At 53.1% G+C, this 14,576-nt stretch overlaps 1 protein-coding gene across 1 annotated transcript in view; it reads right to left on the bottom strand.

The window, feature by feature from the left end:
* Nucleotides 1–1,961: 1,961 nt before the first annotated feature.
* Nucleotides 1,962–14,576, bottom strand: part of MED26 (mediator complex subunit 26) — a 53,097-nt gene continuing 40,482 nt past the window's right edge. The window contains exons 2-3 of the mRNA XM_028087132.2: nt 5,260–5,334; nt 1,962–4,624 (exon numbers count right to left, since the gene is read on the bottom strand). Coding sequence (XP_027942933.2) covers nt 2,972–4,624; nt 5,260–5,334 — 1,728 coding nt within the window. The 3' untranslated portion in view covers nt 1,962–2,971. The remainder of the gene's footprint in view (nt 4,625–5,259; nt 5,335–14,576) is intronic.

Raw genomic sequence — 14,576 nt, 5'->3', positions numbered from 1 at the left:
CTGGTCAATTCGGGAGCCGTGGCCATGGTAGCCTACTCCCGCACCTGTCTCCAGGGCTCTTGCAGGCGGGAGAGGTTGCCGGGCCCTGACTGCTGATGCCCAAGGCCAAGAGAGATCAGCCCCAGACCCCAGCGGAGGAAGACAAGATGGTGTTTTCAGCAAGATGGTTTTATACTAAAGGACTTTGATTTGTTCCAAAAATCATGTACTGACAACTTTTTTGGGGCGGGGGGGGTTAAGATGCCCTTTTACAACGTCTTTACTTGGCATATTAGAAAGTGGCAACCCACTGATTTCCAAAATGTGGGAGGGAAATCTTAGCTTAATTTTGCGTTCTCAAAAGCAGGCAGTATCTTTATGCTGGGGCTTACTGGGTACTTCGACACAGAAGTGGTCCTGCAGGTGGGGGCAGGGAGCAGGGACTTGTCCTAAAGCCCAGGTGTGAGAAAAGGAGATGCTCCTAAGATGCCAACTTTGGGGTGCTTCGGTGGCTCAGTCGTTAAGCTTCTGCCTTCGGCTCAGGTCATGATCCCGGTGTCCTGGGATCAAAACCCCACATCGCGCTCTCTGCTCTGTGGGAAGCCTGCTTCTCCCTCTCCCACCCCCACTCCCCCTGCTTGTGTTCCTTCTCTCGCTGTCTCCGTCAAATAAATAAATAAAATCTTAAAAAAAAAAATAAGATGCCAAACTGTACCCTAGTATCTTTCAGCTGTACTTACGACTCCTTGTCACAGAGTAAGTCACTTCCTGGGGACACCCACACAGCAGCAGGGCTGGCCCACAATACAGGCACAGTGGGTTTAGGAAAGTAGTTACTCCATAGCACAAAGGGTTCTACGGACATACTCCCCCCCTCTTTTTTTTTGGCTTAAACTCTGTTTAACTTACCCTCACAGCTCTGGAGTAAGCACTTTCATTTCCCAGATAGAGACATGTGTATAGGAGTGAAGTGATTATCTTAGAGCCATACAGCTCATAGATGGCAGGTCCAGAGTCAAACCTCAGCCTGTCCTCAAAGCCACTTCATCCACTGCCCTTATCTTAGGGTGGGTGTGTCTTGCACCAACACCGTATCAGAAATCCCTGCTGCTTCTGAAATTGTGGTTCTGGGCTGACTCAATGGTTCTGGATCCCCTGGCTCGCCCTATGCGACTGTCCCTCTTTTTTTTTTTTAAGATTGTATTTGTCAGAGAGCGAGCGAGCGTGAGAGCACACAAGCAGAGGGTGTGCCAGGCAGAGGGAGAAAAAGACGCGGGGCTTGATCCCAGGACCCTGGGATGATGACCTGAGCTGAAGGCAGACGCTTAACCGACTGAGCCACCCAGGTGTCCTGAGACCCCTCTTAAGGGGTAAGCTGCTTCCTCATCTGTGAAATGAAGTAGGTACATCCAACATGACCTATTCTGTACTGACAAATTTTGAAAACCATAGTCTTAGCTGACAGTTTCAGGGATGAGGGAGAAGGAAGTATTATCACTTTTATAGTCAAGGCAGAAAGTTATTTTTTAAAAATAGCACCTGCCGGATACTGAGACAGCCCCAGGCCTGCATGGGGAGCTAGCAGCCTGGCAGAGCCAAGGGGTGCACTGCCAGATGGGGCTCTGGGCCATGCCCTGTAAAAGCTAGATACTTTGTGGGGTAAAACAAGGTTACCAAGACCTGGGACATGGAACCCCTTTGGAGGGCTTCTTTCTCTGGGGCAGATGGGGTAACGTTTCTTCATGTGGACCTTCAGTCTCTGTCACCCAAAGCTAGTAAGAGACCCCGGAGGTGGAACAGGCAACATGGCCCTGAATGAGTGAAAGGCAGGTGGGGGTCAGTTTTCATGCAGAACACTAATAGGCTGCCTTGGCCACTTTGCCCTGCCCACCTCCCTGCAGTCTGGCAATGGAGCCCAAACCTCAGACACGAAAGGCTGATATGACCGTAAGGGACCAAATTAGTAACGATTCTGAGACTGGTTTGTGCAAATGGTTTTTTTTTTTTTATTTCCACATTTATATCACAAGGTGTCCACTTACTGGACCAAATAGCAAAGTTGCTCCCTTCTGCGTCTTGAGAACACAGAAGTCTAGGTACTGTACATTCACTAAGGCTCCTTGTTTTTGCAAATCGCGTTTATGACAAATAACCATAAGGCAAACGAATCTAAAGGAATGGTTATGAGTGTTTCCAGCGTACAGACAGGTCTCCTCTTGCCCAACAGTACAGCTTACACACCAGTAGCACCCGCGGTTACTTTTGTGTTTTTTTGGGAGGGGACTCTAGAAAGGTGAAATTTTCAAGATATGCGCAGGAAGGGCAAGGGGGGGGACACTTTGAAAAGGGAGAAAGGAAAATTATTTGGCTGGTGGTCAGATGGAAGAGGGGGATAAAATAAACTAGAAAACTTAGATTTTTGCAGCATTTTTTCCAAAACTGGGTTTTAACCAAAACCAGATGAGAATGTGTGGACGCCCACGGAGCGTAGGTCATACTGGCTGCCGGCTGGGGTGCAAACAGGCCGCGGTGTAGGCACACCCCCTGCCTCAGACACTCAGGGCCAAATTTAAACAAGGAAAATGCAAAGAGATGAGCTGCGTGCTTCTGTTGCTGTTTAAAGGTAACCTCTCCCCCAGGTTTTCTGTGCCTGCCTGCCACTGAGGTCCCAGCTCACGGGTGCTGGGAAATGTCCGCACCTCTTCCGGGGTGGGGAACTAACGCTTTTTATAGCTGGTTTGCTATAGAGTTCTGAACTCACTTTGCCGGCCTTCCTTCCACACGGTCCTTCCTTTGCAATTTTGTTAGTAAACTGGTAGCAGCATTTCACAAAAGAAGGAGAATTTTGAGGGAAGAGCACGGAGAGACCTCAAGACTCCCGCCCCCTCCCTCCCACCCTGGGCCGGACTCCCCGGATTCCCAACCGCTGGAGGCTGCCCGCCTGCCAACGCTAACTGCAAGGTGGGAATGCACTTAAAGGCCGACAGGCTGCTCAGTCCAAGCAGACATAAGGCAGAATGTTCAACCGCCCGTCGTCCCCATGCGGGTCGAGCGATATGCACTGCGTCCAGTCATACCAGTTACCCTGTGTGTCCTGACACCCGTTCACCCCTGGCCACTGGTGGGCCTGGATTCTGTCCAGATCGTCCTGCGTGACCTCGCGGTTCAGCCCCGGGAGGTCCGTGGGCGCGCTGTGAGGCACCAGCACATGTGGCTTCCGGGCCCCGCGCCGGGTGCTCTCCTCCTGCTTCAGGTACTCAGACATGAAGTGGTGAGCCCCTGGGGTCTGTGCGCCTGACGACGAGAGCAGGCTGCTCTGCCGGCTCAGGTAGGACTGGATGATCTCGTTGCGCGACAGTTCCTTCCAGTTCGTCTGTTCAAAAGGGCTCTGGACGCTGGCCTTGGCCTCGGGCTTGTCCAGCTCTGTCCTGGGCTGTTCTGTGTGCACGGGGCTGTCAGCCCGCACTGGCTCTTTCTGGGTCAGAGGTTTGATCTGTCTGGTCATGGGGTCAAAGGTGAGCTTCCGCTCTTTTAACCGGACGGGCTTGACACCCGCCTCCGCCACCTGCCCATCCAAGTTCACCGTGTAGTCACGAGGCCGGTACCTCTTCTTCTTTTTGCTGTCCGAGCCACCAGACGAGGCAGCGTCGCTGTCCGCCTTGGAGGAGTCCGGGGAAAAGCCCGCCCGGGGAAGGAGGGGCTCGGCCGGGGGCAGCCCCCCCTTGCAGCCCTGCCCCGCCAGCCGCTGGTGGCCCTCAGGCTGCTCCAGCCAGCGCACCGGGCTCTCAGCACTGGGCAGCAGCTCGAGCCGCCTCACGGGTGGTGTGGACGGCTGGGCCAGCGGAAGCGGCGATGGCACCTGTGTGGCATCGAGCGCCTGGGGCCGTGGAGAGGGGCTGGGCACGGAGCCCTTGGGTGTGTACGGGCTCCGCTGCCGGGCAAAGGAGCCCTCGTGCCGTGAGTTCCGGGGACTGAAAGAGCAGCGAGGCGGCCCCTTGGGGTGGGGGGGCCCCGGAGTCTCACCCACCCGGTCCAGCTGCTGCAGCACTGTGGCCTTGGTCTGCAAGCAGGGGCCCGGGGGCTTGCCCAGGCCTGGGGAGCTGGTGTGCGGCCGCACGGCGTTCACGGGAATCTTGCCACCGTGTTTGTCGCTCTCGCCGTGCTCCAGGCGGCTGCCCTCGGGGCCCGCGTGCCCGCTGCCGTCCAGGGTGCCAGGGAAGCTCTCGGGGCTCCCGCCGATGCCGTTGGTGGGGAGGGGGGATGAGTTGGGTACCAGGGAGTCGTGGCTGGTTTTGGAGACCTTGGGAGGTGGCCCAGGGTGGCCGAGGTCACGCTGATCTCCCCGGCGCTTGCGGCTACCCAGCCTGTCCAGCCGCTGTCCAGGCAGCCTCTGGATGTCATTGCGGTTCTTCAGCTCATGGATGCTCTTGGGCGCGCCGGCCGCTCCCCCCTCCGGCCGGCAGTTGTGAGCACCCCCGTTGGCAGAGCCGGTGCTGCCCGCCAGCCCTCGCAGCGCCGCCTCATTCTGGTGCACAGGCTCAATGAGCTTCTGCCAGCTCCGCAGCAGCTTCTTGGCCCGCTTGGCGAGCTCCTCGTTCTTCGTTTTCTTGCGGACGTCGTTGATGAGCTTCCCAAGTCGAGTTTCCTACAATGAGAGAGAGATGATGACATGCCTTTGGGACAGCAAGTCCCCCATGAAAATGGAGCTGAGAGCCCCCTGGTCTTTGGATTAATCCCACTGCCCCTTAAACCACAGAGTTCCTGGGTAACAAAACCCATGGGCATTTGGGGTCCTTTGTGACATCTAACTTCTGAAATCTAGTCCTCAAACTTCAGGGTCCCAGGGCCAGGGGCCAGGGGCGGCATCTTCAGAAGCACCATCCCGCAGGCTCCTGGCACCTAGAGGCTGTGGACCGTCAAGGCCAGGGCAGAGACACTGTGCCAGGGAAGCTCTTTGGGTGAAAGCACACACAGCAAAGGCACAGCAAATGGAAGACCTGAGCCCGCATCCCTCTCACTGGAGCCTCTCCCCCTCCTCCCCCCAGACAGGCATCCCAGCCCTGGGACTAGAGCTACCCAATTCCTGCAGTGACCATAGGAAGATGTTGCTTTCGGCACAGCCTAGGCCAGGAGGGTATGTACACCCCTCACTCAGCACTACTAAGTCCTCACCTGGCCTGTGAGAGCAAAGGCTCCAAGAAGCCAGGAAGGACTCAGGTTGGGGAAGCCAAGGCCCTGCCTACCCTGCTCTTCCCAATGTTGGGTCCTGGGGACACTCACCTCCAATGCCTCTTTGGTAATGGGGTATTTCTCCAGGCTGGAGATGACTTCCAGCACCGCCACCATGTTCCGGATCTACAAAACAAGAGCCACTTGTCAGACCTCTGCCCTTCTCCCTGTTCCAGCCCACTCTGGGCCTCTCCCTCCCAAAAGCCAGTGGAGTCGGTGACATCAAAGTTCTCACCCCATGCCATCTCCTACCTGCTCCTAAGGCCAGCAAGGTACCCAGTGCTCACCCTCCCTCTGCCTCCTCTGGTGCATGGGGTGCAGTTGACCACGAGACCACGAGCCCATCCATGGCCATGCCCACCTACCCAAGTGGCTGTCACATGGCTGAAACCCATGACATTCATGAAATAAGATTTGCTCCTGATCCAGGGGAGGTATTCTACTCTACCATCTCATGGGGGGCAGAGTGCTGAAGGATTTATCAAATAAAACACACCGAGCTTAAGATCAATAAAGGCATACCTCCCTTTTGTGTTCTTAGCTTTACCACACGTCACAGATACTGTTTTTTACGAATTGAACTGTGGCAGCCCTGCACTAAGCAAGTCTACTGGTGCCATTTTCCAACAGCATTTGCTCACCTTGTGTCTGTCTCTATGTCACATTTTGGTAATTCTCATAATATTTCAGATTTTTTAATTATTTGTTATGGTGATCTGTGATTAGTGATTCTCGATGTTACTACGTGACTGCTTTGGGGTGCCACAAACCGCAACCATATAAGACGGCAAACTTCACTGATACTGTGTGTGTCCACTGCCCAGCCATTCCCCTGTCTCTCTCCTCTCCTTGGGCCTCCCTGTTCCCTGAGACACAACAGTGTTGAAATCAGGCCAAATGAGAACCTTACAATGGCCTCTACGTGTTCAAGTAAAAGGAAGAGTCACACACCTCTCACTTTATATCAATTTTAGTATATGTGCTGCCGAAGCGAGTACTCTCACTTTATATCAAAAGCTAGAAATGATTTACACTTAGGAAGTCATGCCCAAAACCAAGACAGACTGAAAGCTCCGCCTCTTGGGCCAAACACTTAGCCAAGCTGTGAAGGCAAAGAAAGTTCTTGAAGGAAATTAGAGCGCTAGTCCAGTGAACAAACACGGGTGATAAGAAAGCGAACCCGCCTTGTTGCTGATGTGGACTAAGTCTGAGTGGTCTGGATAGATTAAACCACCATATTCCTTTAAGCCAAAGCCTAGTCCAGAGCAAGGCCCTAACTCTTTTCACTTCTGTGAAGGCTCAGAGAAGTGGGGAAGCTGCAGAAGGAAAGTCTGAAGCCGGAAGAGGTTGGCTCATGAGGTTTAAGGAAAGAAGCCAACTTCATAACATAAAAGTGCAAGGTGAAGCAGCAGGTGCTGATGTAGAAGCCACAACAAGGGATCCAGAAGATGCAGCTGAGATAATTCATGAAGATGGCAACACAACAGATTTTCAATGTAGACCAAAGAGCCTTCTACTGGAAAAAGATGCCATCCAGGACTTTCATAGAGAGAAGTCAATGCCTGGCTTCAAAGCTTCAAAGGACTGGCTGACTCTTGTTGGGGGCTAAATGCAGCTGGTGACTAAGTTGAAGCTGATGCTCATTTACCATATGGAAAATCCTAGGGCCCTTAAGAATTATGCTAAATCGACTCTGCCTGTGCTCTAGAAATGGAACAACAAAGCCTGATGACAGCACATCAGTTTGCAACATGGTTTACAGACTATTTTAAGCCTACTGTTGAGACTTACTGCTCAGGAAAAAAGATTCCTTTCAAAGTCTTACTGCTCGTTGACAATGCACATGGTCACCCAAGAGCTCTGATGGCGACAAGGAGTGAGATGAATGTTGTTTGCATGCCTGCTGACACCACATCCATTCTGCAGCCCATGGACCAACTTCCAAGTCCTATTCTTTAAGAAGTACATTTTGTAAGGCTACAGCTGCCATAGACAGTGATTCCTGATACATCGCGGCAAAGTAAATTGAAAACCTTCTGGAAAGGGTTTACCATTCTAGACGCCATTAAGAACATCTATGACTCAGGGGAAGAGGTCAAAATACCAAAATGAACAGGAGTTTGGAAGAAGTGGAGTCCAACCCTCATGGATGACTTTGAGGGTTCAAGACTTCTGTGGAGGAAGTAACCACAGGTGTGATGGAAACTGCAAGAGAGCTGAAATCAGAAGTGGAGCCTGAGAATGGGACTGACTTGCTCCAATCTCATGCTAAAACTTGAACGGATGAGTTGCTTCTAATGGATGAGGAAAGAGCATGGTTTCTTGAGCTGGAATCTACTCCTGGTGAAGATGCTCTGAAGATTGCTGAAATGACCACAAATGTTTAGAATATTACAGAAAATGAGCTGACAAAGCAGTGGCAGCATTTGAGAGGACTGATTCCAATTCTGAAAGAAGTCCTACTGTGTGTCAAATGCTATCAAACAGCATTGTGTGCTACATACAGAGAAACTGTTCATGAAAGGAACAGCCAATCGATACAGCAAACTTCACTGTTGTCTTAAGAAACTGCCACAGCCACCCCAGCCGTCAGCGGCCACCACCCTGATGGGTCAGCAGCCAGCACCATGGAGGCAGGACATTCCATCAGCAAAAGATTATGATTTGCTGAAAAATGAGATAATGGTTAGCATTTTTTTAGTAATGAAATCTTTGGGGTTTTTTTGTTGTTGTTGTTTGTTTGTTTTAGAGAGCAGGGGAGGGGGAGAGAGAGAGAGGATCTTGAGCAGGCTCCACGCCCAGTGTGGAGCCCAACGCGGGACTCGATCTCACGATCCTGACAGCATGACTTGGGCCAAAATCAAGAGTCGGACGTTAACTACATCATCACCCAGGTGCCCCAATAATAAAGTATTTTTAATTAAGGTATATACATTGTTTTTTTAGACATAATACTATTGTACACTTAACAGACTACAGTATAGTGTAAACACCACTCTTACATGCACTGGGAAACCAACAACTTCATTTGCCTCTGTGTATTGTGATAGTGTCTTGGGGGTCTGGAACCCAACCCGCAGTATCTCCGAGGAATGCCTGCACACAGTAATCCAATCGATTTAGCTACATTAACAAGACCTTTAGAGTTCATCCCAAGACACCAAAAAGTGACAAAGTGGGAGAAGAGAGATGCCACAAGGCCCCAAGGATCCGTGTGTCTGGAACACAGAAACCCTGGGCCAGCAGACAAGAGGAGGCAGCAGGTGAAAGAGGAGATGCAGCACCTGTGCTCAGCTCTCGCAGGCATCAGAGAATGCAGACGGAAGCTAGGAGAGGCTACCCCGCGGACATGCCCACCAACCAGCGGAACTGGCATCTGACAGTACCAGGGAGTTCTGGGCCCAGCCCAGTCTCAGAAGCGACGGCCTTTGTTTGACAGTCTCACGTGTGCACACCTGCTGACCAAGCCACTCCATCCCTTGTCTGCTGCTCACTGTGAGCCAGGCCCTGCTCTCATCCATGTGTTTCCATGCGGCACTACTCTGTGCAATCACAACGACCTCATGGGGAAGGTGCTATTATCACATTTTACAGAAAGGAGACGCCACACAAAGGTGCAGGTCATGTAATCCAATGTTACAGGGACACCAGTGTCTTCCAAGAGTCAAAGGAGCAGAACGAAAAACTCAGGAGTAGGGACACCAGTGTCTTCCAAGAGTCAAAGGAGCAGAACGAAAAACTCAGGAGTAACAGAAACGAGCCAACTGTAGCCTCAGTGCACCCAACAAATAGCAGCTCAGACCACAGGAAGTGAAGCAGCTCAGACCACAGGGAGTGGAGTCACAGAAAACACAGACTGCATGATTCCATTTACACCAAACATCAGAGCATACTCAAAAATTAATTTAAAATCAGTCAGACTTGGCCTGTGGCTGGCTCAGTCAGTACAGCATGTGACTCTCAGTCTCGGGGTCATGAGCTTGAGCCCCACGTTGGGCACAGAGCTTACTTAAAAAAAAAAAAAATATATATATATATATATACACATACATACATATATATATATATATATATATATATATATATATATATATATATATATATATTCATTCCTAACATCAATCACAGGCCTAAATATGAAAGCAAAAATTCAAAGTCTTTTAGAAGACACAGGAGAATATCTCTGCAACCCTAGGGTAGACAAAGATTTCTCAGGACCCCCAAAGCAGTAACCACCTAAGAAAAAATAACTGACAAACTAGGCTTCATGAAGATTAAGAACTTCTGCTTACTACAAGAAGCAAACCTCAGCCCGGAGCACGTGCTGACAAAGCATGCCCAGTGAAGGGCTCGGCTCCAGAAGAGATAAAGAGCTCTTGCAGCTCAACAACCCCCAGCAGATGCAGGTTTCAGTGGGCTGGCAAGACAGCGGAGCCCGCGTCCTGAGGAAGGCCCCCTCACCGCCCAAAATCACATAGTGAGCACATCACGCACCCACACACACTAGAACTGAGTTCTGCAGGCACGCGAAAGGGCACAAGGAAAGGTACATCCATCTCCCACCCAGCCACTGCAAGTGTTTCCCTGTATCTTTTCCAAAAATATTCCTTGCATATAAAAGCTTGTGTATATACTTATCATGAATTAAAAAAAAAAAAAAAAAAGCAAAACATGATTCTATGCCTTCCTTTTTCTCACTAACATCAGCACAGACCTCCCTCTGCTCTTCCTTCCAGCTGGGGTGGGGGGAGGGAGGCCCCACTTGAGCAGTGCTGTGTCCCTCCTTTTCCACTTACTGTTACAAACAAGGCTGCAACCTCCACCTTTACTAGAGGTGATTCTAGGCTAACACACAAGCTGCTAGAGGGGCTGTTGGCACCAAGGCCATGAATGACTGTAATCAGCCGCCGGGGAGGCTGCTCCCATTCCATGCCCACTGTAGGAGAGGAAGGTGGGGAAGCCTGTTTCCCACATCCTTGCCAGCACTGTGATGTACTGATTTCCTCTGCTGCCAGAATGATCACACAGGATCACAAACTGAGTGGCTTAAACACCATGCATGTATATATCATGTCACGTTCCGGAGGGCAGAAGTGTGGTTCAGGTCCCCCTGGGCTGAGATCCAGGTGTAGGCACACTGCCCTCCTTTCGGGAAGCTCTCGAGGGCCCTTTCCTATTCTTTCAGGTGTTGACAGAATTACTCCTCCTTGCTGTACTGAGGGTCCCCTTTTCTTGCTGGCTTGGCTGTCATCTGAAGGCCATTTCCAGCTTTTGGCGGATGCTGCATTCCCCAGCTCATGGCACCTCAGTTCACCTCCCAAGCCAGCAACAGGGCCGAGTCCTCACACTGCACCTCTCTGACCTGGCCAGGAAAGGGTGTCCGCTTCTAATGATTTGATGAGGCTGGGCCCACCTGCATAATCCAGGTCTGCACCCTTAGTCACACGTGCATCGTCCTTTTGCCAGGTAAGGTACCACACATGCAGGTTCCGGGGACTAGATGTAGACATTCTTGGGGGCTGGGACTCTGCTGGCCACGTGCATTCCCAGCTCTCTGCCTTATTTCCAGCTGAAGGCAGCTGTCACCTCCACCCGCCACCCCAGGTTCTCTGTATCTCTTCTGAGTGTAAACTGCAGTGACCACAGAGCACCAAGGTGGCCCTCACTCTGCCCGACAGAGCCCTCACAAAGCTGCCCCTCTGTCAGGGGGCCTGATCCACACCTTGGCAACAAGGTCTCCCCTCGCGATGTTCTCATTCAGGGCTGTACCTGAGAACACACACACCCAGACGGCCCCAAAAACCTACTCCAAGCTGCACTTAAAGAAGGGGTCTGAGAGGAGACACACTCCATCCTTCACATACCTTTGACATGCCACGGACAGGGATTCAGCGCGAGAGGAGACCACGCAGCAAGGAGGCCAGTACCACAGAGACAGCAAGGCCACCCACTCCTTGTCCCCAGCCCTGGGATTCCAGCCCCAGTGGGGTCCTGAGCTTGCCACATGGCCTGTCTCCACCCCAGTGACCTCACCCTGTTATATTTAGAGCCCTGGGTCCCCATACACTCCTGAACCAGAGTCCCTGCAGAGCAAGCTCGGCAGCACAAACTGTCCTTGTCCTTGGGCAGACACTGTCCCGCTTCCAGATGGGAGGGGGGAGGCAGAACACCTGGGCAACCCGAGGCTGGTGGCAAGCTAGCACCGGAGACCTCGCACAGCTGGAGCCGCTCCTGGAAGCTGTGCGGGAGGGGAGTTTGGGGGAGGTCTGCAGGCCCTACCGTCCTTGCTGAGCAGCTCCCACACCTGGGTGCCTGTGCAGACTTTGGCTTGGAGCAGGCTCTTCGGCTCTCAGCCCTGTGGAAAATGCTACCTCTGCCTAACCTCTTTCTGCCCTGGCTGCCTAGAAGTTCAGGACCATCCCAGGGGCTCACTCCTCTGGCTCTGCCCCACCCCGAAGTCATGATGGTGAGGGCACTGAGCACTGTGTGAGAAGCACCACCTGGGCATTCCAAGTGCAGTCAGTCCCCTGAGGACCAGGAAGCGGACCCCGAGAAATGCTCCAAGGAGTCTGGCCCTGACGCTCACCACACCCGACAGGCAGGAGTCTGGACAGCACCAGGCCCAGCCCAGCCTCTGGCCTCAGACCCAGTAAAAGCAGTGTCACCCCAGCCAGCCCCTGGCTCTGCAAGGGTTGGGCACGCCAAGATGGAAGGCTCCTGAACCAGCCTTCCCAACACATCCACCCACACAGAAGCGGCAGGCCTCCCAAGATGAGATGTTCATCAGGAGGCTCCCAACCAGGTTCCAGGCCTGCAAAGCCCAGCACAGGGCCCTCAGGCCAGGGAGGTCAGTGTCAAGTGGAAGGCAGACCAGGCATGCGGACGGAGAGGGCAGCACCTGAATGGAGCCTCTGAGAGTAGACAGCAGAGGTCCTAGCACCTAGGGAGATGGTGATATGGCACCAGTGCTCTGGAGAGGGGAGAGAGGCCCAGAGTGAAGACAGTGACACGAGTGAGGATGCCAGGAGGAAGAACAGACGGCGGAGGGGTGAGCTGCCTCCTACACAACCTGCTTTCAACTTTAGCCACTGTGGGAGCGAACTGCCGCCCCGACACCAACAGACCGCTCGTCTTTGGCCCGTTCTGGGTCCCTCTTGGCACCCATCTGTAGGAAAATATAGTCGCTCACCATCACTGCACACTGTTCTGCTCCTGTACAGGGAAGAAGCCTCTGGGCAGCACCCCCGACACCGCCCTCAAGGGGGGCTGTGGGCACTTCGGCAGGCCAGAGTCACAGGGCCACATACAAACCTCCTGCTGTCAGAAGAGCCCAGCGCACTGGCTATCTCCCTTGGGATTTGTACTCAACAAGAACAAAAACAAGAACACCTCTCAAAACCAAAGGGCTTTCCCCAAAGGGACAGAATGCAAAAATGAAGGATGCCTGAGTGCCCAAAGTCTCTCATTTTCTCCTTAGGGCTCCTCCAATAGATGCAACTTAATTTGTATATCCTTAACACTTCACCAGGCCAAGTGTCCCCTCCCCTTTTTACCAGTGAGGCCTTCCCATGTGAACAGCTCACCATGTCAGCCCACTTATTCTCTATTGGACTGCCATCTCCATTGGAAGTCATTAATCACCTAGCCAAGGAGCCCACAGGGTGGTGGTGTGCCCATGGCAGCTGGGCAAGGAAGGTGTCAGGAGAGGGGGAGGACCACTCTGGAAGTGCAGGGAGCAGGCAGGGCAAGAAGCCAGCAGGTGACTGCTGGTGGAAGTGGCTCCTTAACTACCTACCTCACTGAGGGCTTTCAGATCCTAGACTGGAGGCTCACGGGGCGTAAGCACGTATGCTCCGGAAGACAGCAGCACGTACGCTCCGAAGACAGCAACGTCAGCGCCACACAGGCAGCTCAACCAGCCAGTGTCTCCAGCATCGAATACACAGGCACCCCCCGAAACAAGGCACCTCCCAGCTCCGGCATGGGGAGAGAGCACATCCTCGCTCACACCTACGGGACACCCCAGGGACACATGCTCCTCACCACCAACCCAGTGCCTGGGGCTTTCATGGGGTCTTCCTGTGACAAGAGAACCGAGAGCAGGCACAAAGGAAGCAGAAAGGCCTTTGTTCCTGGGGAGACCCTCAGCGCATGCTAAGTCACTGCTCCAGCCAGGCTAACCAGTGGTATTTGCTGCACAGGAAGAAGGGGGGCTGGACGCACACAGGTGACAGCATCAAGGAGGGGACGGCACCCCACAGAAGCAGCCCGAGCACGATTCCGCACCACGCAGCACAGAATGCTACCACACTGCGGGCGCGCGAGGCTGGTGACATCCCCGTCTCCTCATCCGCCAGGCCAAGGGGAGGGAGGACAGCCCGTGCGGCACTCCACGGCACGCTGCGCTCTGTGTGAGCTGCTAACGGTGCACCGCTCACCCCCCAGCTTTTAATGACACGTTTCAGAGTGTTTACTGGAGAAACGCTGCACTCGGGTGTGGGTGGCAGAAGGGGGCTAGATGAAGCAATGCTGATTGGCTCTAAATTGGTTTCTGCTGAAGCCGGGGCACGGTTACGTTATTCTCTCTACTTTTATGTTTGAAATTGGCCACAAATCTAAAAGGTTACAAAACACACTCATTTCCTCACATGTGGATGGGCCATCTCTGTTACTGGAGGTGGAATGAGATGGCAGCTGGTAGCTGCACGGAGGTGAAGTGAGCAAATCCCTGTTTTCCAATTCTACACGGTGGCTTCTCCCCATACCATCTGGTACCTGTGTGGGGAGGGAGGCCGAGGGCCGATGGGACGCTCTCTCCCTCCATAGTGAGCCTGTCTCTGGCCCCCTCAACCGCTGATTCAAACTACAGGGCATGTGCTATTTGGTGCAACCTTTGGAGCTTCTCACCAAGCCCCCTGCAGGCTGCTAAGATGCTGCTCAACAGACTCAGGGTAAAGACTGCCCACACCCCTGGGGTGGAAAGGGATATGGGCTCTGCTCTCCAAGGCGAGTCCATGCCTCCTTGGCAAAGAGCCCACAGAGAGCCGGAACCCGGGCCATGCCTGATTCCTCATGCTTCTAGACCTGCTCTTTGCCCTCAAATAGGGAGGATGCCACAGGTCTAGGAGGGCACCCACCTAGACAGGGGCCAAATAGCTTTCTGAGGGGCTCTCCAGAGAGCTGGGGATGGCTGCACCCACAGAGAGGGCAGATTCTGTGGCTGGGTTCCCAGAGTGCTGAGCCCAGGGAGGAAGGAGGCAGCACCCCAGGCTTCTGACATGACAGCAAGCCCCAAGCCACACCAAAGCCCTCAACCATCTGTGGAGGCCAGCATGTTTGTGTTCACACATGCATGAGGTCAGAAGCCA

Source organism: Eumetopias jubatus, unplaced genomic scaffold, assembly GCF_037043125.1.
Source record: "Eumetopias jubatus isolate StellerSeaLion01/CBP00866 unplaced genomic scaffold, mEumJub1_p1.0 scaffold_1, whole genome shotgun sequence".
NCBI classification, from domain to species: Eukaryota; Metazoa; Chordata; class Mammalia; order Carnivora; family Otariidae; genus Eumetopias; species Eumetopias jubatus.
The sequence above is the reverse complement of the archived record's forward strand: the minus strand, read 5'-3'. Positions and strand labels throughout refer to the sequence as shown.